Source organism: Salmo salar, chromosome ssa07 (genome assembly GCF_905237065.1).
Source record: "Salmo salar chromosome ssa07, Ssal_v3.1, whole genome shotgun sequence".
In the NCBI taxonomy this organism is placed as follows: Eukaryota; Metazoa; Chordata; class Actinopteri; order Salmoniformes; family Salmonidae; genus Salmo; species Salmo salar.
Window position 1 is genome coordinate 6,680,439 of NC_059448.1, and position 22,577 is coordinate 6,703,015.

General features: G+C 44.0%; 1 protein-coding gene across 2 annotated transcripts in view; it reads left to right on the plus strand.

Moving 5' to 3' along the window:
* Positions 1-22,577, plus strand: part of glu2b (Glucosidase 2 subunit beta) — a 263,260-nt gene that overhangs the window by 30,895 nt on the left and 209,788 nt on the right. For both annotated transcript variants that reach the window (XM_045721341.1, NM_001139813.1), the window contains 1 exon segment: positions 10,873-10,951. In XM_045721341.1, coding sequence (XP_045577297.1) covers positions 10,873-10,951 — 79 coding nt within the window.

Below are 22,577 nucleotides of genomic sequence, written 5' to 3' on the forward strand. Positions count from 1 at the left end.
AGCTGACAAATCAAATCTGCCGACCATCTGTAAATGTAGATGATATCTTGACTTTGTCTACCTTCGATACAATGATCGATTGTACCTCTTTCGTAGCGGTCAATAAGAAAAATGGTCAACTCATAGGCCTCATTCATCTTGGAATGCATATCCTCCTCCCATTCTTTCGTCTCCGTCGGTGAGTGTCATTAGTCTCTGTGAACACCTCCCTTCCGCTCAACCATCCCACCTTGGATTGTTTGTGCTCCCTCAGCATCGGAAAGCATTTTATTGCCTTGTTTGCGTTGCATAATCTGCCACTTCAAAGGCTTCGACTGACCCGTTTTCACCCAGCGAGACTTCTAACTCTCTGCTGTGGGCTGTGTTTAACCTCCTCTTGTCTGCTGTGGGCAGTGTTTAACCTCCTCTTGTCTGCTGTGGGCAGTGTTTAACCTCCTCTGTCTGCTGTGGGCAGTGTTTAACCTCCTCTGTCTGCTGTGGGCAGTGTTTAACCTCCTCTTGTCTGCTGTGGGCAGTGTTTAACCTCCTCTGTCTGCTGTGGGCAGTGTTTAACCTCCTCTTGTCTGCTGTGGGCAGTGTTTAACCTCCTCTTGTCTGCTGTGGGCAGTGTTTAACCTCCTCTTGTCTGCTGTGGGCAGTGTTTAACCTCCTCTTGTCTGCTGTGGGCAGTGTTTAACCTCCTCTTGTCTGCTGTGGGCAGTGTTTAACCTCCTCTTGTCTGCTGTGGGCAGTGTTTAACCTCCTCTGTCTGCTGTGGGCAGTGTTTAACCTCCTCTATCTGCTGTGGGCAGTGTTTAACCTCCTCTATCTGCCGTGGGCAGTGTTTAACCTCTGTCTGCCGTGGGCAGTGTTTAACCTCTGTCTGCTGTGGGCTGTGTTTAATCTCCTCTGTCTGCCGTGGGCAGTGTTTAACCTCCTCTGTCTGCTGTGGGCAGTGTTTAACCTCTGTCTGCTGTGGGCAGTGTTTAACCTCCTCTGTCTGCTGTGGGCAGTGTTTAACCTCCTCTGTCTGCTGTGGGCAGTGTTTAACCTCTGTCTGCTGTGGGCAGTGTTTAACCTCTGTCTGCTGTGGGCAGTGTTTAACCTCTGTCTGCTGTGGGCAGTGTTTAACCTCCTCTTGTCTGCTGTGGGCAGTGTTTAACCTCCTCTGTCTGCTGTGGGCATTGTTTAACCTCCTCTGTCTGCTGTGGGCAGTGTTTAACCTCCTCTTGTCTGCTGTGGGCAGTGTTTAACCTCCTCTGTCTGCTGTGGGCAGTGTTTAACCTCCTCTTGTCTGCTGTGGGCAGTGTTTAACCTCCTCTGTCTGCTGTGGGCAGTGTTTAACCTCCTCTGTCTGCTGTGGGCAGTGTTTAACCTCCTCTTGTCTGCTGTGGGCAGTGTTTAACCTCCTCTGTCTGCTGTGGGCAGTGTTTAACCTCCTCTGTCTGCTGTGGGCAGTGTTTAACCTCCTCTATCTGCTGTGGGCAGTGTTTAACCTCTCTAGGGTAGGTGGCACCAAATCGTCCCACCTACGTAACAGCCAGTGGAATCCTGTGGCGCGTTATTCAACTAGATTAGAAATGCTATTACTTCAATTTCTCAAACATATGACTATTTTACACCATTTTAAAGACAAGACTCTCGTTAATCTAACCACACTGTCCGATTTCAAAAAGGCTTTACAACGAAAACAAAACATTAGATTATGTCAGCAGAGTACCCAGCCAGAAATAATCAGACACCCATTTTTCAAGCTAGCATATAATTTCACATAAACCCAAACCACAGCTAAATATAGCACTAACCTTTGATGATCTTCATCAGATGACAACCCTAGGACATTATGTTATACAATACATGCATGTTTTGTTCAATCAAGTTCATATTTATATCAAAAAACTGCTTTTTACATTAGCATGTGACTAGCATGTGACTAGCATTCCCACCGAACACTGCCGGTGAATTTACTAAATTACTCACGATAAACGTTCACAAAAAGCATAACAATTATTTTAAGAATTATAGATACAGAACTCCTCTATGCACTCGATATGTCCGATTTTAAAATAGCTTTTCGGTGAAAGCACATTTTGCAATATTCTCAGTAGATAGCCCGGCATCACAGGGCTAGCTATTTAGACACCCAGCAAGTTTAGCACTCACCAAAGTCAGATTTACTATAAGAAAATGTTTATTACCTTTGCTGTTTTCGTCAGAATGCACTCCCAGGACTTCTACTTCAATAACAAATGTTGGTTTGGTCCCAAATAATCCATCGTTATATCCAAATAGCGGTGTTTTGTTCGTGCGTTCAAGACACTATCCGAAAGGGTAAATAAGGGTGACGAGCATGGCGCAATTCGTGACAAAGAAATTCGAAATATTCCATTACCGTACTCCGAAGCATGTCAACCGCTGTTTAAAATAAATTTTTATGCCATTTTTCTCGTAAAAAAGCGATAATATTCCGACCGGGAATCTGCGTTTAGGTAAACAGACAAAAGAAAATAAAGCATGGGGTTGACTCGGGCACGCGCCTAAGCCCATAGTACTCTGATCGGCCACTTGCCAAAAGCGATAATGTGTTTCAGCCAGAGGCTGCCTCGATATCGTTCAGCTTTTTCCCGGGCTCTGAGAGCCTATGGGAGCCGTAGGAAGTGTCACGTTATAGCAAAGATCCTCAGTCTTCAATAAAAAGAGCCAAGATGAAACACAACTTGTCAGACAGGCCACTTCCTGCATGGAATCTTCTCAGGTTTTGGCCTGCCATATGAGTTCTGTTATACTCACAGACACCATTCAAACAGTTTTAGAAACTTTAGGGTGTTTTCTATCCAAAGCCAATAATTATATGCATATTCTAGTTACTGGGCAGGAGTAGTAACCAGATTAAATCTGTTACGTTTTTTATCCGGCCGTGTCAATACTGCCCCCTAGCCCTAACAGGTTAACCTCCTCTATCTGCTGTGGGCAGTGTTTTATCTCCTCTGTCTGCTGTGGGCAGTGTTTAACCTCCTCTGTCTGCTGTGGGCAGTGTTTAACCTCCTCTGTCTGCTGTGGGCAGTGTTTAACCTCCTCTGTCTGCTGTGGGCAGTGTTTAACCTCCTCTGTCTGCTGTGGGCAGTGTTTAACCTCCTCTGTCTGCTGTGGGCAGTGTTTAAACTCCTCTGTCTGCTGTGGGCAGTGTTTAACCTCTGTCTGCTGTGGGCAGTGTTTAACCTCTTCTGTCTGCTGTGGGCAGTGTTTAATCTCCTCTGTCTGCTGTGGGCAGTGTTTCTCTGTTTGCTGTGGGCAGTGTTTAACCTCCTCTTGTCTGCTGTGGGCAGTGTTTAACCTCCTCTGTCTGCTGTGGGCAGTGTTTAACCTCCTCTGTCTGCTGTGGGCAGTGTTTAACCTCCTCTATCTGCTGTGGGCAGTGTTTAATCTCTCTAGGGTAGGTGGCACCAAATCGTCCCACCTACGTAACAGCCAGTGGAATCCTGTGGCGCGTTATTCAACTAGATTAGAAATGCTATTACTTCAATTTCTCAAACATATGACTATTTTACACCATTTTAAAGACAAGACTCTCGTTAATCTAACCACACTGTCCGATTTCAAAAAGGCTTTACAACGAAAACAAAACATTAGATTATGTCAGCAGAGTACCCAGCCAGAAATAATCAGACACCCATTTTTCAAGCTAGCATATAATGTCACATAAACCCAAACCACAGCTAAATATAGCACTAACCTTTGATGATCTTCATCAGATGACAACCCTAGGACATTATGTTATACAATACATGCATGTTTTGTTCAATCAAGTTCATATTTATATCAAAAAACTGCTTTTTACATTAGCATGTGACTAGCATGTGACTAGCATTCCCACCGAACACTGCCGGTGAATTTACTAAATTACTCACGATAAACGTTCACAAAAAGCATAACAATTATTTTAAGAATTATAGATACAGAACTCCTCTATGCACTCGATATGTCCGATTTTAAAATAGCTTTTCGGTGAAAGCACATTTTGCAATATTCTCAGTAGATAGCCCGGCATCACAGGGCTAGCTATTTAGACACCCAGCAAGTTTAGCACTCACCAAAGTCAGATTTACTATAAGAAAATGTTTATTACCTTTGCTGTTTTCGTCAGAATGCACTCCCAGGACTTCTACTTCAATAACAAATGTTGGTTTGGTCCCAAATAATCCATCGTTATATCCAAATAGCGGCGTTTTGTTCGTGCGTTCAAGACACTATCCGAAAGGGTAAATAAGGGTGACGAGCATGGCGCAATTCGTGACAAAGAAATTCGAAATATTCCATTACCGTACTCCGAAGCATGTCAACCGCTGTTTAAAATAAATTTTTATGCCATTTTTCTCGTAAAAAAGCGATAATATTCCGACCGGGAATCTGCGTTTAGGTAAACAGACAAAAGAAAATAAAGCATGGGGTTGACTCGGGCACGCGCCTAAGCCCATAGTACTCTGATCGGCCACTTGCCAAAAGCGATAATGTGTTTCAGCCAGAGGCTGCCTCGATATCGTTCAGCTTTTTCCCGGGCTCTGAGAGCCTATGGGAGCCGTAGGAAGTGTCACGTTATAGCAAAGATCCTCAGTCTTCAATAAAAAGAGCCAAGATGAAACACAACTTGTCAGACAGGCCACTTCCTGCATGGAATCTTCTCAGGTTTTGGCCTGCCATATGAGTTCTGTTATACTCACAGACACCATTCAAACAGTTTTAGAAACTTTAGGGTGTTTTCTATCCAAAGCCAATAATTATATGCATATTCTAGTTACTGGGCAGGAGTAGTAACCAGATTAAATCTGTTACGTTTTTTATCCGGCCGTGTCAATACTGCCCCCTAGCCCTAACAGGTTAACCTCCTCTATCTGCTGTGGGCAGTGTTTTATCTCCTCTGTCTGCTGTGGGCAGTGTTTAACCTCCTCTGTCTGCTGTGGGCAGTGTTTAACCTCCTCTGTCTGCTGTGGGCAGTGTTTAACCTCCTCTGTCTGCTGTGGGCAGTGTTTAACCTCCTCTGTCTGCTGTGGGCAGTGTTTAACCTCCTCTGTCTGCTGTGGGCAGTGTTTAAACTCCTCTGTCTGCTGTGGGCAGTGTTTAACCTCTGTCTGCTGTGGGCAGTGTTTAACCTCTTCTGTCTGCTGTGGGCAGTGTTTAATCTCCTCTGTCTGCTGTGGGCAGTGTTTCTCTGTTTGCTGTGGGCAGTGTTTAACCTCCTCTGTCTGCTGTGGGCAGTGTTTAACCTCCTCTATCTGCTGTGGGCTGTGTTTAACCTCTGTCTGCTGTGGGCAGTGTTTAACCTCCTCTGTCTGCCGTGGGCAGTGTTTAACCTCCTCTATCCTCTGTGGGCTGTGTTTAACCTCTGTCTGCTGTGGGCAGTGTTTAACCTCCTCTGTCTGCCGTGGGCAGAGTTTAACCTCCTCTGTCTGCTGTGGGCAGTGTTTAACCTCCTCTGTCTGCTGTGGGCAGTGTTTAACCTCTGTCTGCTGTGGGCAGTGTTTAACCTCTGTCTGCTGTGGGCAGTGTTTAACCTCCTCTGTCTGCTGTGGGCAGTGTTTAACCTCTGTCTGCTGTGGGCAGTGTTTAACCTCTATCTGCTGTGGGCAGTGTTTAACCTCCTCTGTCTGCTGTGGGCAGTGTTTAACCTCCTCTGTCTGCTGTGGGCAGTGTTTAACCTCCTCTTGTCTGCTGTGGGCAGTGTTTAACCTCCTCTGTCTGCTGTGGGCATTGTTTAACCTCCTCTGTCTGCTGTGGGCAGTGTTTAACCTCCTCTTGTCTGCTGTGGGCAGTGTTTAACCTCCTCTGTCTGCTGTGGGCAGTGTTTAACCTCCTCTGTCTGCTGTGGGCAGTGTTTAACCTCCTCTGTCTGCTGTGGGCAGTGTTTAACCTCCTCTGTCTGCTGTGGGCAGTGTTTAACCTCTCTAGGGTAGGTGGCACCAAATCGTCCCACCTACGTAACAGCCAGTGGAATCCTGTGGCGCGTTATTCAACTAGATTAGAAATGCTATTACTTCAATTTCTCAAACATATGACTATTTTACACCATTTTAAAGACAAGACTCTCGTTAATCTAACCACACTGTCCGATTTCAAAAAGGCTTTACAACGAAAACAAAACATTAGATTATGTCAGCAGAGTACCCAGCCAGAAATAATCAGACACCCATTTTTCAAGCTAGCATATAATGTCACATAAACCCAAACCACAGCTAAATATAGCACTAACCTTTGATGATCTTCATCAGATGACAACCCTAGGACATTATGTTATACAATACATGCATGTTTTGTTCAATCAAGTTCATATTTATATCAAAAAACTGCTTTTTACATTAGCATGTGACTAGCATGTGACTAGCATTCCCACCGAACACTGCCGGTGAATTTACTAAATTACTCACGATAAACGTTCACAAAAAGCATAACAATTATTTTAAGAATTATAGATACAGAACTCCTCTATGCACTCGATATGTCCGATTTTAAAATAGCTTTTCGGTGAAAGCACATTTTGCAATATTCTCAGTAGATAGCCCGGCATCACAGGGCTAGCTATTTAGACACCCAGCAAGTTTAGCACTCACCAAAGTCAGATTTACTATAAGAAAATGTTTATTACCTTTGCTGTTTTCGTCAGAATGCACTCCCAGGACTTCTACTTCAATAACAAATGTTGGTTTGGTCCCAAATAATCCATCGTTATATCCAAATAGCGGCGTTTTGTTCGTGCGTTCAAGACACTATCCGAAAGGGTAAATAAGGGTGACGAGCATGGCGCAATTCGTGACAAAGAAATTCGAAATATTCCATTACCGTACTCCGAAGCATGTCAACCGCTGTTTAAAATAAATTTTTATGCCATTTTTCTCGTAAAAAAGCGATAATATTCCGACCGGGAATCTGCGTTTAGGTAAACAGACAAAAGAAAATAAAGCATGGGGTTGACTCGGGCACGCGCCTAAGCCCATAGTACTCTGATCGGCCACTTGCCAAAAGCGATAATGTGTTTCAGCCAGAGGCTGCCTCGATATCGTTCAGCTTTTTCCCGGGCTCTGAGAGCCTATGGGAGCCGTAGGAAGTGTCACGTTATAGCAAAGATCCTCAGTCTTCAATAAAAAGAGCCAAGATGAAACACAACTTGTCAGACAGGCCACTTCCTGCATGGAATCTTCTCAGGTTTTGGCCTGCCATATGAGTTCTGTTATACTCACAGACACCATTCAAACAGTTTTAGAAACTTTAGGGTGTTTTCTATCCAAAGCCAATAATTATATGCATATTCTAGTTACTGGGCAGGAGTAGTAACCAGATTAAATCTGTTACGTTTTTTATCCGGCCGTGTCAATACTGCCCCCTAGCCCTAACAGGTTAACCTCCTCTATCTGCTGTGGGCAGTGTTTAACCTCCTCTGTCTGCTGTGGGCAGTGTTTAACCTCCTCTGTCTGCTGTGGGCAGTGTTTAACCTCCTCTGTCTGCTGTGGGCAGTGTTTAAACTCCTCTGTCTGCTGTGGGCAGTGTTTAACCTCTGTCTGCTGTGGGCAGTGTTTAACCTCTTCTGTCTGCTGTGGGCAGTGTTTAACCTCCTCTGTCTGCTGTGGGCAGTGTTTAACCTCCTCTATCTGCTGTGGGCTGTGTTTAACCTCTGTCTGCTGTGGGCAGTGTTTAACCTCCTCTGTCTGCTGTGGGCAGTGTTTAACCTCCTCTGTCTGCTGTGGGCAGTGTTTAACCTCTGTCTGCTGTGGGCAGTGTTTAACCTCTGTCTGCTGTGGGCAGTGTTTAACCTCCTCTGTCTGCTGTGGGCAGTGTTTAACCTCCTCTGTCTGCTGTGGGCAGTGTTTAACCTCTGTCTGCTGTGGGCAGTGTTTAACCTCCTCTGTCTGCTGTGGGCAGTGTTTAACCTCTGTCTGCTGTGGGCAGTGTTTAACCTCTGTCTGCTGTGGGCAGTGTTTAACCTCTGTCTGCTGTGGGCAGTGTTTAACCTCCTCTGTCTGCCGTGGGCAGTGTTTAACCTCCTCTGTCTGCTTCATGGAGAATGGCTACAGTTTTGCTTCCCTGTGAGATGTTAACATTTCCTCACAGGCTTGCAGAAAAATCAACCGAGTTTCCAATGAGCCTGTACCTCCCCTTCCTCATCCACCCACATTCCCCCCACTGCCCCTGAAAGAAATCAATACTGTGCAAGCTAACTAGGCATATTCTCTGGGAGAGGATGGCCCCGGGATTGTAAACTAAACATGCTATAAAACATATGGCCGCATCAGAAGGAAATGCTTGTGCAGCTTTTTTTTTGCTAGTGGCGCGGTGGTTAATGACTTCCTGAGCCTCTTGATGTACACCATTATTCAGCCTGCGTCTGTCCCCTCCCCATCGCTGATGTTCAGGGAGCTCGGCTTAAAACAAACACATTACTAAGCTAAAATATATTCCGCTTGTTTTTAGTCAGATATTTGTTTCAATCAATCCGTCATTGGGATTCTGGGCCTAGCTCGAGGGGGGGGGGGTAGCTCCAACATGCCCAGGTGCCAAGCGCAAATTAGATTGCTTTGCGCATGATGTACCTGATACTAGCACAGCTTTCCACATACCGACTCAAAATGCTATTAATATGCACGTTGTGGACTCTTGTAAAAAAAAAAAAATTCAAAAAAGCTTTCTCTTTGTCGCTAATTAGTCACCCTGAAACGCTATGATTTTCTTAATCCTTTTGATAGGAATATATAATTATATGCAAATTCAGCGATAATTGCACTCCATTTATAGGCTGATCTCATGTGTGTTATTTATTTATTCCGTTATCGTTAATAATCACTATTGTTTTCTTAAGAACTTCGATTCCCCCTCTGAAATAAATATGAATGTCAATTTCAAAAATGAAGTCTCAGAAGCCCCCTCACCATAAAGGTTCTCTCCAAAAGGAAGGCTTTAGATTGATGGATTTGTGGTTTTACCAGTTCAAATAGAGGGAATCTGAAAGCAGACATCTTTCTTTGGTTTTGACATGGTAATGCCATATCATATAAGATGATAAACATGCTTAACTTTGTCTTTTTTTTCTTCTTCTACACGTTGTCTTAGCCTTGTCTTAGCGTTGTCTAAACGTGTATCGTATGCTCCTGGGAGGGTTTCTGGTTCTCTGTGTTATGTTGCCCTAAGCCTTCATAAGTACCACACACACAAACGAGTCCCAGTGCCAACAGGCTGGCAGTTGGCAGCCCAGTGCTGGATTAACTGGTACCTGTAGTGCTGCTTATAAATAGTGTGTAACAAATGCTATTGGAAACCAACCACGGCACAGTAACACGTTGTAGTTTTGATCCCCCCTGTGTGTGTGTGTGTGTGTGTGTGTGTGTGTGTGTGTGTGTGTGTGTGTGTGTGTGTGTGTGTGTGTGCGTGTGCGGTGTCGTCTATGCGTGTTTGTTGACACACAGCCACATTTTCTCTGATTGAACATAACCTCCCATAGTCCCCTGCGATTGGGACTGAGGCCAGATCGCCAGCAGTATATAACCGGACCTACTGTATGACACTATACCCTCCATGTTTCCTGTAGTAGATAACCTGACCTACTGTATGACACTATACCCTCCATGTTTCCTGTAGTAGATAACCTGACCTACTGTATGACACTATACCCTCCATGTTTCCTGTAGTAGATAACATGACCTACTGAATGACACTATACCCTCCATGTTTCCTGTAGTAGATAACATGACCTACTGAATGACACTATACCCTCCATGTTTCCTGTAGTAGATAACATGACCTACTGTATGACACTACACCCTCCATGTTTCCCGTAGTAGATAACATGACCTACTGTATGACACTATACCCTCCATGTTTCCCGTAGTAGATAACATGACCTACTGAATGACACTATACCCTGTGTAGAAATGATAATGGGCATTTATTGTCTCTTATAATCCAGATTGCTAACAGCTAACAGTCACCAAAATGAAACCTAGACAGTCAAGGAGCAAATTTTGACGGCGATGAAATATAACACATTTTAAGTGTGGTGGCCCTCTGGACCTCAGTGAAGACCCAAATGCGGCCCCGGGGCAACATGAGTTTGACGCCCCTGCCCCTGAAATAGTGTAGACACCTGGCAGAGGGAGCTAAGTGTTCACTCAGAGAGGGTTGTGTGTGTCTGTGAGTGAGTGAAAGACTGAGAGATTGTTTAAATGAGTGAGTGCGTGGCTTTGTGCCCTCTGAAAAATGCATATCACTCACTGTTAGGAGTTTCATGTGTGGCCATGGAATGCATCAGCGATAGACTTTCAAAATGTTTTCTCCTTCTAGTGGCAACCTCGCATTTACTAAAGCTGCACAAGGGGTTGCAACAACTGACTTTGAAATTGGAGAGAAATGCACCCTTTTAGGTAGCCTCCTCTCTCCTTTATCCAATGGCCATCTCTTAGTGGAGACCTTGACATGGAGAGTTGATCAAAGGTTGGGATGCTGTGAAGAGAGAGTGGGATAATCACCCTGCGCCACTGTAGAGTATAACAGAGAGCTCCACTCCAAGCTAGACACCCACCTCTTCTCCAGCAGAATAAGAGAATACACACAGGAATCTAGCTCTATAGCTTTCCCTCCATCTATTCCACAGTATCTGTGTCTGTTTGGAACTGTCAATCAGTACTGTATCAATGCACATAATATTGGATCCCCATCTCAATGTCTCCCATCTTCCGCTCATACTACCCTTCTTTCCTCCCTTCCTGCTTTCTTTCTTATTTGCTTCCCTTCTTTCCTTTCATTCTTTCCTTTTTTCCCTTCTTTTTTTCCATTTCCCTCCCTCCCTCCCTCCCTCCCTCCCTCCCTGCCTCATTGTTTTTAACCCCTTTTCTCCCGTTTCTTTGACTGCCACAGTATTACCGTGGATGAAGTCCAGGCGAAAGTCTCTCCCGTCCAGGATGAGGAGCATGCTCTATCTGAAGATGAAGCTGTGGTATGTTTAAACTGTATTAAACATCTCACTGATGTTATAGGAGTTTGATGTTAGAAATAATTTGGGTCCTCAAGCGTATATATTTGTTTTTGTTCTAGCCCAGCACTAATCAAAGGCTTTGGTGATTAGTTGATTAGTGGAATCAGCTAGTGCTGGGCTAGAAAATAGGTGAATTAGTTGAATCAGGCGTGTTAACGCTGGGCCAGAACAAAATGTGCACCCCAGGGGCTCAATAAAAATAGCTAGTCTCTTCTTCAATATTTCAAACACAAAGCAGATATCCCAGCCTAATCATTGGTTTCCCGGATTCCTTTGTCAAAATCTCCCATGCTATTCGAAAGTACTCTCACCACAGGGTCTATCCACACTCATTTGAATTCATAGTCAGACAGTTTCCAACAAGGATTTTTCTTCAACCGTGATGTGTGAGAATACCACTGTCTGTTCCACTTTAAACTGTGAGCTTGCGCACCAAGAGCAGATATCAAAGTATTTTTTTTGGGGGGGGGGTGTAAACAAAATACCTGAATCTCCTTTTTCTCTCAATGCTAATTGGTATGCGAGAGGGCCTGCCGGTGTCCCTAGAGTGGGTAGTGGTAGCTTTAGACTTGGCTAGTAAATAGACACATACTGCGAACAGGCTCTCACGTCCACTAAAATGCACCAATCATGCAGCATCAATATTGTATATCTCAATATGCACCATTCATACATCATCCATATTGTATATCTCAAAATGCTTATAGGGGAGGATTACCCAAGGTTCCTTATCATGCAGTCTGCAATTATCGATGTGTGAGCGTGCTCTTGTGTGGGTGAGTGTCTCCGTGTGCGTGTCCGTCTGTGAGACTTATTTGTGTGTCTATGTTCCCTAGAAGTGTCTCCTAATCATGTTCTTGTCCAAGTTAACTTTACGTAACAAGTCTCAGTTGACACAAAGCTAGTTAGCTTTACGTAACATTTACATTTGACATTTTAGTCATTTAGCAGACGCTCTTACCCAGAGCAACTTACAGTAGTGAATGCATACATTTCATTTCATTTTGTGCATTTTTTATTTTTTTTTGTACTGGCTCCCCGTGGGAATCGAACCCACAACCCTGGCGTTGCACACACCATGCTGGCGTTGCAAACACCATGCTCTACCAACTGAGCCACAGGGAGCCAGTTGACACAAAGCTAGTTAGCTTCACGTAACAAGTCTCAGTTGACACAAAGCTAGTTAGCTTCACGTAACAGGACTCCGTTGACACAAAGCTAGTTAGCTTCACGTAACAAGACTCCGTTGACACAAAGCTAGTTAGCTTCACGTAACAAGACTCAGTTGACACAAAGCTAGTTAGCTTCATGTAACAAGACTCCGTTGACACAAAGCTAGTTAGCTTCACGTAACAAGACTCAGTTGACACAAAGCTAGTTAGCTTCACGTAACAAGACTCCGTTGACACAAAGCTAGCTAGCTTCACGTAACAAGACTCCGTTGACACAAAGCTAGTTAGCTTCACGTAACAAGACTCAGTTGACACAAAGCTAGTTAGCTTCATGTAACAAGACTCCGTTGACACAAAGCTAGTTAGCTTCACGTAACAAGACTCAGTTGACACAAAGCTAGTTAGCTTCACGTAACAAGACTCCGTTGACACAAAGCTAGCTAGCTTCACGTAACAAGACTCCGTTGACACAAAGCTAGTTAGCTTCACGTAACAAGACTCAGTTGACACAAAGCTAGTTAGCTTCATGTAACAAGACTCCGTTGACACAAAGCTAGTTAGCTTCACGTAACAAGACTCAGTTGACACAAAGCTAGTTAGCTTCACGTAACAAGACTCCGTTGACACAAAGCTAGTTAGCTTTACGTAACAAGACTCCGTTGACACAAAGCTATAAATACATTTAAATGCAAAGGAATTCAGTATCAGTAAGCAGCATTCTGATTAGACAGCTGTACCAAGCTAATCTCCAGGGTCTACTGATGTTGCGTGGCGTTCTGAACCATGTAGTCTACCAAAAAAGTACCAAGTCCTTCCCTCGCAAGCGACATTAAAGGGCCCAGAATGGGAAACCATTGGCTGTTTGTTATTTATAGCTGGTGAGGACACAGGAAGGCAATCCTAATTAATTCACATACATTTGAAGTGAGTGAATGAATATCAATATGCATGAATATGAAAATGTGCACTTATCCAATCAAACGATGATCAAGCCAGCGAATTAAACAGTTTGCCAAGGACAGTAGTTAATGGGCAATTTACATTAGAACGAGGAAGCAGCCGTATGAAGACGTCGACGCCCTACAAGGAGCTGTGCTTTTTTTTGTTCTGCGTTTCGCTCTGATTGGCAGCAACATTTGTCTCTCATTCAACCTGTTGTTATCAGTAACCCCGTGACATTCTCCCCACAAAGAAGTGTTACGTCAGCCATTTTTATTTTAATTTTTTTACATTAAATGAGACTGCTTATGCTCCTAATACATGAACATGTTCACTTCCTCCCAAGGCGGAGAAATTCCCCCCTCTATTGTTTAGGTTGATAACATAGAACTCCGAGTTGAGTTCCCAGTCGTATTGAGAGCTGTTGTATTTGAGAGATGGTCTGTTATTGTAACGTCCAAAGACTTTCATTACTCGGGCCAGAAGGATGTCAGGAGCAATTGGGCTGTAGTTTTAGATTTCTCACGCTTCCCCCACTTCCTGTCATTTCCACTTAATTTTGATTTGGTTCCTTCCTCGTTTCCTCTCTTGTCTCCTCCCTCGTTTCCTCTCTTGTCTCCTCCCTCGTTTCCTCTCTTGTCTCCTCCCTCGTTTCCTCTCTTGTCTCCTCCCTCGTTTCCTCTCTTGTCTTCTCCCTCGTTTCCTCTCTTGTCTCCTCCCTCGTTTCCTCTCTTGTCTCCTCCCTCGTTTCCTCTCTTGTCTCCTCCCTCGTTTCCTCTCTTGTCTTTCCTCCCTCGTTTCCTCTCTTGTCTCCTCCCTCGTTTCCTCTCTTGTCTCCTCCCTCGTTTCCTCTCTTGTCTCCTCTCTCGTTTCCTCTCTTGTCTCCTCCCTCGTTTCCTCTCTTGTCTCCTCCCTCGTTTCCTCTCTTGTCTCCTCCCTCGTTTCCTCCCTTGTCTCCTCTCTCGTCTCCTCTCTCGTTTCCTCCCTCTCTCTACTTTCTCTGAAAAAGCTTTGGGCACCGCCAGATAATTCAGTTTCCACTTCAGTGGTTCAGATCATTCAAGAACAGAGAGTACCTCAAAACAATTTGATGATCAAAGGAAGCGTTCCTCTCTGTAAGGGAAAGCAGGACTTTAGACAGTGGCATTAGGCAATGCTATGAGAAGAGAAGGCTTTACACTGTGTTCATTGTTTTTAGTTGAGGAATAGTTGTATAATTCTTAGGTGAAAAGTGATTCATTTGAAAAAGGATGGTTTTATAATCCATTGAACCGTATGTAGATAACAAACAATGAACACGAACAACATTGGCATGCATATTATCCACGCTCATGTCCACATTGTCTCAATACCTCATCAGAAATCCACTATATGCACAAGTATGCATTTTGAAGTCTCTCCTCTAGTATCTTTTTTCTGCTGTTGGAACCCTCTTGGTTGTCTCCATCAGAAATCAAACATGGACACCACATACTCGGAGTCGTTCGCGTGTGACCGCACTTGTTGCTCGGATGTGGTGAAGAGAAGCGGAGTTGAGCTGGGGAGATTGCACTCTCCTTGGTGATGGACCTCTAGGCCTCAAAATGAGAGACGTTTTACCCTCTCCTCCTTCAAACTTTGACTCACCTAACCCTTACACCCTTCGTTGGGAATGAAAGGTCTCACCACAGATTAAGTTTCTATAACAAAAAGAAGACGGGAGAGAAAAAAAATCCTGCTGATAAAGAAATCCATCTTAGGTGAGAGAGAGGAAACAGCCATCCCTCTTCACCCTCCATTTCCTGTAGCAAGCTTAGGTAATACTCTAGGTCCTAATTTATGTGGTCTCTGACACCTGGAGTTGCATGGCAAATGGTCCAGGAACAAAAGGACAATGCCCAAGGACTAGTCAGCCCTTCCCCCTCTGAGGGGTATCTCTCTGTTACAGTATTCAGAGGACTGACTATTATTACAGAATAATACAATACCATGTCTGGTATCTATCTGAAACGTGTCCTCCAAACAGGACTCTGAAGCTATCTATATGGATGGATGATCTCTGTGGTTACTTGTATCTGTACAGGGACAACTCTGAATTACTCTACGCAAAGTGGTTTTAGTGTTCCTATTAGGAAATTCTGCCTTATTTATAATCTTCTCATCCCCCAGACAAGCCTTTAGATATTGTGACAACCTGTGGAGTTTGGGCCTGGGAGTGTTTAAGTTATTGTAAACTTGGTATCGTTTGATTGGTCAATGGTGGTTGATTTTGGGTTGAAAGGTTACACCTTCAGATGTTATAAATGGAATGAAATGCCTTTGTTCTCTCTCTTTCCTATATCCAGTCAATGGAGGAAGGTTTATGATCAATTTTCATTTCCTAGGCTTCTCGGCCTCTGGCCTAATAGGTAGATCTTTGTTCGTGCTTTGTAGTCTACGTTAACCTTAGGATCTATATGCCTAGAAGTGTACTTTGATATATCAGTATTGTCTTATAACTTGTTTTATGCCTTGTATGTGAATCCATTCATTGTACAATGTTAATTAAATATCTGCTTTTGATATAGACAATTCTTAGACCCAATTTATGCTAGTCAACGTCAACTCATTGACTAATGCTTGCACTACAATGCCAGTCACTGTTCTGGGATCAGTGGCTAACGTGACGATGCCAGAGAATTCTGTATGTTCTGTTGTAAGGCAAAGATGGATCATCGCCACTCTGTTCTAGTATCAGTGGTGTCATGAACAAAAACAAGGTCTCCTCGTAATTAACACTTTAACACCCATATTTTCCTTCTCACTAATCCTTAATGAATAGATATATTTGTTTGGATGTACAGTACCAGTCAAAAGTTTGGACACACCTACTCATTCTAGGGTTTTTCTTTATTTGTACTATTTTCTACATTTTAGAATAATAGTGAAGACATCAAATCTATGAAATAACACATATGGAATCATGTAGTAACCAAAAAAGTGTTAAACAAAATCAAAATATATTTGAGATTCTTCAGTAGCCACCCTTTGCCTTTACAGCTTTGCACACTTTTGGCATTCTCTCAACCAGCTTCATGAGGTAGTCACCTGGAATGCATTTCAATTAATAGGTGTGCCTTGTTAAAAGTTCATTTGTGGAATTTCTTTCCTTCTTAATATGTTTGAGCCAATAAGTTGTGTTGTGACAAGGTAGGGGGGTATACAGAAGATTCCCCTATTTGGTAAAAGACCAAGTCCATATTATGGCGAGAACAGCTCAAATAAGCAGAGAGAAACTACAGTCCATCATTACTTTAAGATATCCTGAAAATTTCAAGAAATTTGAAAGTTTCTTCAAGTGCATCGCCAAAACCATCAGGCGCTATGATGAAACTGTCTCTCATGAGGAGCCGCCACAGGAAAGGAAGACCTAGAGTTACCTCTGCTGCAGAGGATAAGTTCATTAGAGTTACGGGCCTCAGAAATTGCCTTGATGACAGCTTTGCCCACTCTTGGCATTCTCTCAACCAGCTTCACCTGGAATGCATTTCCGCATATGCTGAGCACTTGTTAGCTATTTTTCCTTCTTGGATCAGATTGATGTCTTGGAGACATGGTTCCATTCACTCCCCCAACCAGGTATCACAGCACTACTGGCTGAAATACATTTGATCACGTCATGAGGGATAAACTGGAGTAGGCTACATTGTTCTCCTCTGTCGTGTTTCAACATCTGTCGGGTCACGAAGGGAGATGTCATCCCATGGAGACTGCAACCTGCACCCCCCTTAAGGCTATAGCGACGACACGTCCGACTTGTAACTTTAACGTGACGTGTCATCTCTTATCTCCCTCATTGCACTTTCGAGCACTTGACACGACGCCACTGGCAGTCCCCCCCCCTCGTCCCACAAGGTCAAACACCCGGCCTAGCTCTTCACATCAGCCGCTTGAGTTTAAGTCCAGCCAGCACTGTGGATTTTCGAGGGGGCATATTTGCATTAAGCTTGGCTCATAGTTGAATGTTGATGCTGTGTACTGTAATGGTCCTTAACCAGGAATAAGATAGTTCACAATGCTAGTTTGATTACCAGGAACAAGTTAGTTCACAATGCTAGTTTGATTACCAGGAACAAGTTAGTTCACAATGCTAGTTTGATTACCAGGAACAAGATAGTTCACAATGCTAGTTTGATTACCAGGAACAAGATAGTTCACAATGCTAGTTTGATTACCAGGAACAAGATAGTTCACAATGCTAGTTGTCAGAGCATACTCTTGTATTTGACAAAGATTGTGAGATATATTATGTCATGTCATGACATATCATCAAACCCATAGGACTAATTAGTGTCAGAGCCTTGGTTTGCCCTGCAAATTATAACTACAAGAGTGGAGGGAAATTCTTTGAAAAATGTAGACTGCTTTTCCACCAGCCATCAGAAGGGGGCAGCAGGCCTCTTGTGGAATAGTCACTAATGTGAAGTCACATTCACAGTTAATTGAATCCCTTTGTTTTCATGGGCTGGGCCTGAGGTGCTGCTTTTCTTTCTTTGTTTGCAGGGAAAGAGATCCCTCCTGTTCTGAGAAGATCCTGATCTCCCTCCACAATAAATTCCTTTCAATTGCGTGTGGGAGCTTATACCGTTTCAAAGGGTTTGATATCTAATGTGTTGACGGGGCTTTTGCTACTGGACTAGTGTAGGGGCATAGTATAGGCTTTCTTTAAATGGCTGCCGTGTCTTTGAGGCTCACAGCTGTATTGGTTTGCGTTATTCTAACAGTAGCAGTCTAGCTTGGCTGTATCAGGCTAGACGTTTTTGTTGTTGCTTGGCATAGGGTCATAGGTTTCAGGGAAGTAGTATTTATCCAACTGGAATAAATATGTTTGAATAGCATTCACTCTTTTAAGCTTGTAGTATCATAGTAGTGTTGTATACACTCACGCTGGTATGTGGTTAGAGTATGTAAACTGTTTTATGGTCTGTATGTTACAACCTTGTTCTATAGGCTGGCTGGCTGGCTGGCTGGCTGGCCGGCTGGCTGGCTGGGGGAGTCTGTAGTCTGAGTTCCCCTGTCACTACGGTTCCTCACTTCTCGTCACACGCCTCATGTTTTTCATGCCCGGCTAGAGTTATATAATGTGAAATGACAACCAGAAGCGGATGATACGTGACTTGTAGTGTCGAAGTAAATAACATTGACCCGTTTAAAACACTGTATTATATGGTGTTATGGTCTTTGTAGGATGAACGTATCATAAAGGATTCTGTTTCTCCTGTGCCTCTCATCTTCTTCCTCCTCTCCTCGTTGTTGCCAAGGTAATGGAGCTAGTGGGAGGTCAAAGGGCGAGAGGGGAAGACGGAGTTTTGTGTTCTCCTCAAACTTTTTTTTTATTGAGCGCGGCCTTATTTCTATCACAGCATATTGGATGACTGGCATTCATTTTCCATTCACCCAGTTCAATGTAACAGCGATAGATTTAGGCTACTACATGATACTAGAATTTTCCCTGTACCCATCATGAGGTTGCCTCAACTTAGCCTACAAATTAAAGTTTGCAACGTAGGTGCACAGGTCGAGAGAAATTATTGTAGGTGACAGGTGACAGACAGTGACACATTTAGTACTACCTTGCACACTCTTGCCTGCTTCTAGCTGATCTATGGTGTAGCCATTAGTCTAAGAGTTGCAAGCGAGAGTTTCTATTGGACAAATTCAGGTATGTTTGTCCTCTCTTCGTTACATTTGCTTCCGTTTTAAGAAACGTTTTTCCACATAATCGGCATGATGAATACACCCCTGATCACACGCAAACACAGAAGTAGCAGCCACATGCAAACCGCATGATCACTTTGCTCGTTGTATATATCATTCCTTCTTGCATCTACACTCCTGTCACTTTTTCCCTTCGCTTGTGAACTTAGTGAACAATACAACAGCTGTCTTGTGACCAGGTGAAAAAACCTTTCCAAGCCAAACATTCATAACCGCTAACCGCTACACAAAGCCTACGCTGTTTTTGCCATATTAACGTCATAGTCGACATAACTACTAGAACTAACGCGTTAGTAAACCCGTTACAATCACTCTGCTGTGAAAACAGGGCATTAACATGGCCTAGACTCTGCTGTGAAAACAGGGCATTAACATGGCCTAGACTCTGCTGTGAAAACAGGGCATTAACATGGCCTAGACTCTGCTGTGAGAACAGGGCATTAACATGGTCTCAACTCTGCTGTGAAAACAGGGCATTAACATGGCCTAGACTCTGCTGTGAAAACAGGGCATTAACATGGCCTAGACTCTGCTGTGAGAACAGGGCATTAACATGGCCTAGACTCTGCTGTGAGAACAGGGCATTAACATGGCCTAGACTCTGCTGTGAGAACAGGGCATTAACATGGCCTAGACTCTGCTGTGAGAACAGGGCATTAACATGGCCTAGACTCTGCTGTGAAAACAGGGCATTAACATGGTCTCAACTCTGCTGTGAAAACAGGGCATTAACATGGCCTAGACTCTGCTGTGAAAACAGGGCATTAACATGGCCTAGACTCTGCTGTGAAAACAGGGCATTAACATGGCCTAGACTCTGCTGTGAAAACAGGGCATTAACATGGCCTAGACTCTGCTGTGAGAACAGGGCATTAACATGGTCTAGACTCTGCTGTGAAAACAGGGCATTAACATGGTCTAGACTCTGCTGTGAAAACAGGGCATTAACATGGTCTAGACTCTGCTGTGAAAACAGGGCATTAACATGGCCTAGACTCTGCTGTGAAAACAGGGCATTAACATGGTCTCGACACTGCTGTGAAAACAGGGCATTAACATGGTCTCGACTCTGCTGTGAAAACAGGGCATTAACATGGCCTAGACTCTGCTGTGAAAACAGGGCATTAACATGGCCTAGACTCTGCTGTGAAAACAGGGCATTAACATGGCCTAGACTCTGCTGTGAGAACAGGGCATTAACATGGCCTAGACTCTGCTGTGAAAACAGGGCATTAACATGGCCTAGACTCTGCTGTGAAAACAGGGCATTAACATGGCCTAGACTCTGCTGTGAAAACAGGGCATTAACATGGCCTAGACTCTGCTGTGAGAACAGGGCATTAACATGGCCTAGACTCTGCTGTGAAAACAGGGCATTAACATGGTCTAGACTCTGCTGTGAAAACAGGGCATTAACATGGCCTAGTCTCTGCTGTGAAGACATTAACATGGCCTAGACTCTGCTATGAAGACATTAACATGGCCTAGTCTCTGCTGTGAAGACATTAACATGGCCTAGACTCTGCTGTGAAGACGTTAACATGGCCTAGTCTCTGCTGTGAAGACATTAACATGGCCTAGTCTCTGCTGTGAAGACATTACCATGGCCTAGTCTCTGCTGTGAAGACATTAACATGGCCTAGTCTCCCGGGGACTCTGCTGTGAAGACATTAACATGGCCTAGTCTCTGCTGTGAAGACATTAACATGGTCTAGACTCCCGGGGACTCTGCTGTGAAGACATTAACATGGCCTAGTCTCTGCTGTGAAGACATTAACATGGTCTAGTCTCTGCTGTGAAGACATTAACATGGTCTAGTCTCTGCTGTGAAGACATTAACATGGCCTAGTCTCTGCTGTGAAGACATTACCATGGCCTAGTCTCTGCTGTGAAGACATTACCATGGCCTAGTCTCTGCTGTGAAGACATTAACATGGCCTAGTCTCTGCTGTGAAGACATTAACATGGCCTAGACTCCCGGGGACTCTGCTGTGAAGACGTTAACATGGCCTAGTCTCTGCTGTGAAGACATTAACATGGCCTAGTCTCTGCTGTGAAGACATTAACATGGCCTAGTCTCTGCTGTGAAGACATTAACATGGCCTAGTCTCTGTTGTGAAGACATTAACATGGCCTAGACTCCCGGGGACTCTGCTGTGAAGACATTAACATGGCCTAGACTCTGCTGTAAAGACATTAACATGGCCTAGACTCTGCTGTGAAGACATTAACATGGCCTAGACTCCCGGGGACTCTGCTGTGAAGACATTAACATGGCCTAGACTCCCGGGGACTCTGCTGTGAAGACATTAACATGGCCTAGTCTCTGCTGTGAAGACATTAACATGGCCTAGACTCTGCAGTGAAGACATTAACATGGCCTAGTCTCTGCTGTGAAGACATTAACATGGCCTAGACTCCCGGGGACTCTGCTGTGAAGACATTAACATGGCCTAGACTCTGCTGTGAAGACATTAACATGGCCTAGACTCCCGGGGACTCTGCTGTGAAGACATTAACATGGCCTAGACTCTGCTGTGAAGACATTAACATGGCCTAGACTCTGCTGTGAAGACATTAACATGGCCTAGTCTCTGCTGTGAAGACGTTAACATGGTCTAGTCTCTGCTGTGAAGACATTAACATGGCTGACATTAGAGGGTTAAGGGTCAGGGGTTCACTGAATGGAAAGGATGAGCAGGGAGTCATGTAATGGGAGCGATCCAGTCCGATCTCAAAACTTCTGCATAGTGTTTCTCATGTCAGGAACCACATTCATATTATGTAATGGGGCGGCATGTGGCCTAGTGGTTAGAGCGTTGGGCCAGTAACTGAAAGATCGAATCCCTGAGCCGACAAGGAAATAAATCTGTCGTTCTGCCCCTGAACAAGGCAGTTAACCCACTGTTCCCCGGTAGGCCATCATTGAAAATAAGAATGTGTTCTTAACTGACTTGCCTAGTTAAATAAAAAATGTAAATGTATTTTCCAGAGAACGCATAGAGCCTTGAGTTGATGATCCCGCTTATAACCACAGCTATAGTTGAACACATTTGCCTGTAGAAATGTGTTCATCGTCCACTGAATTAGCTAGCAAGTTTACTAGATAGCTAAAGTAGTTGCCTTGGTAACCAAACAAACGGGCTTGCTAGCTCAGCTAACCAAACCATCAGTCCTGCTGTCTTGCTATTATGAAAATCGAAATTCAACAATGCAAATGGTATTTTCAATTCGACTTTTGCTTTCAAAAGCAGCTCAAACATAGAACTGAGTATTGCAATGCATTATAGAGAAATAATGGCCACTCTATAAATGCCCTTCTAGCCAATCATGGTATAAATAGCAATCTTCTGCTTAACTGATATAGCAACTTCTGAGCGGCTCTGTATGTTAACCTGAATCCACATGCCTGCGGAGGACCTCAACCTCATGCGTGGGGTTTTACTATGCAAAGTACACCACTAGGCCTTGGAATTACATTTTCTTCTCAACGTGCGAAGTTGAATTCTCTTATGCACCACAAGATATATTTGTATCATTAATGCAATAACACAGAGATATGGTGATTCTCCCAAAATATTATGCTAGAGAAATCACCGTACAAGCTACATTGGCAGTCCCTAAAAGCAAGCCCAGGGCAACAATTAGTATTCTTATCACCCTTCTCCACTCGTCAACCACTTTTGACGCTGTACGAGTATGTCTCCTGTCACAAGCTATGGGCACCCGTTTACAATGAT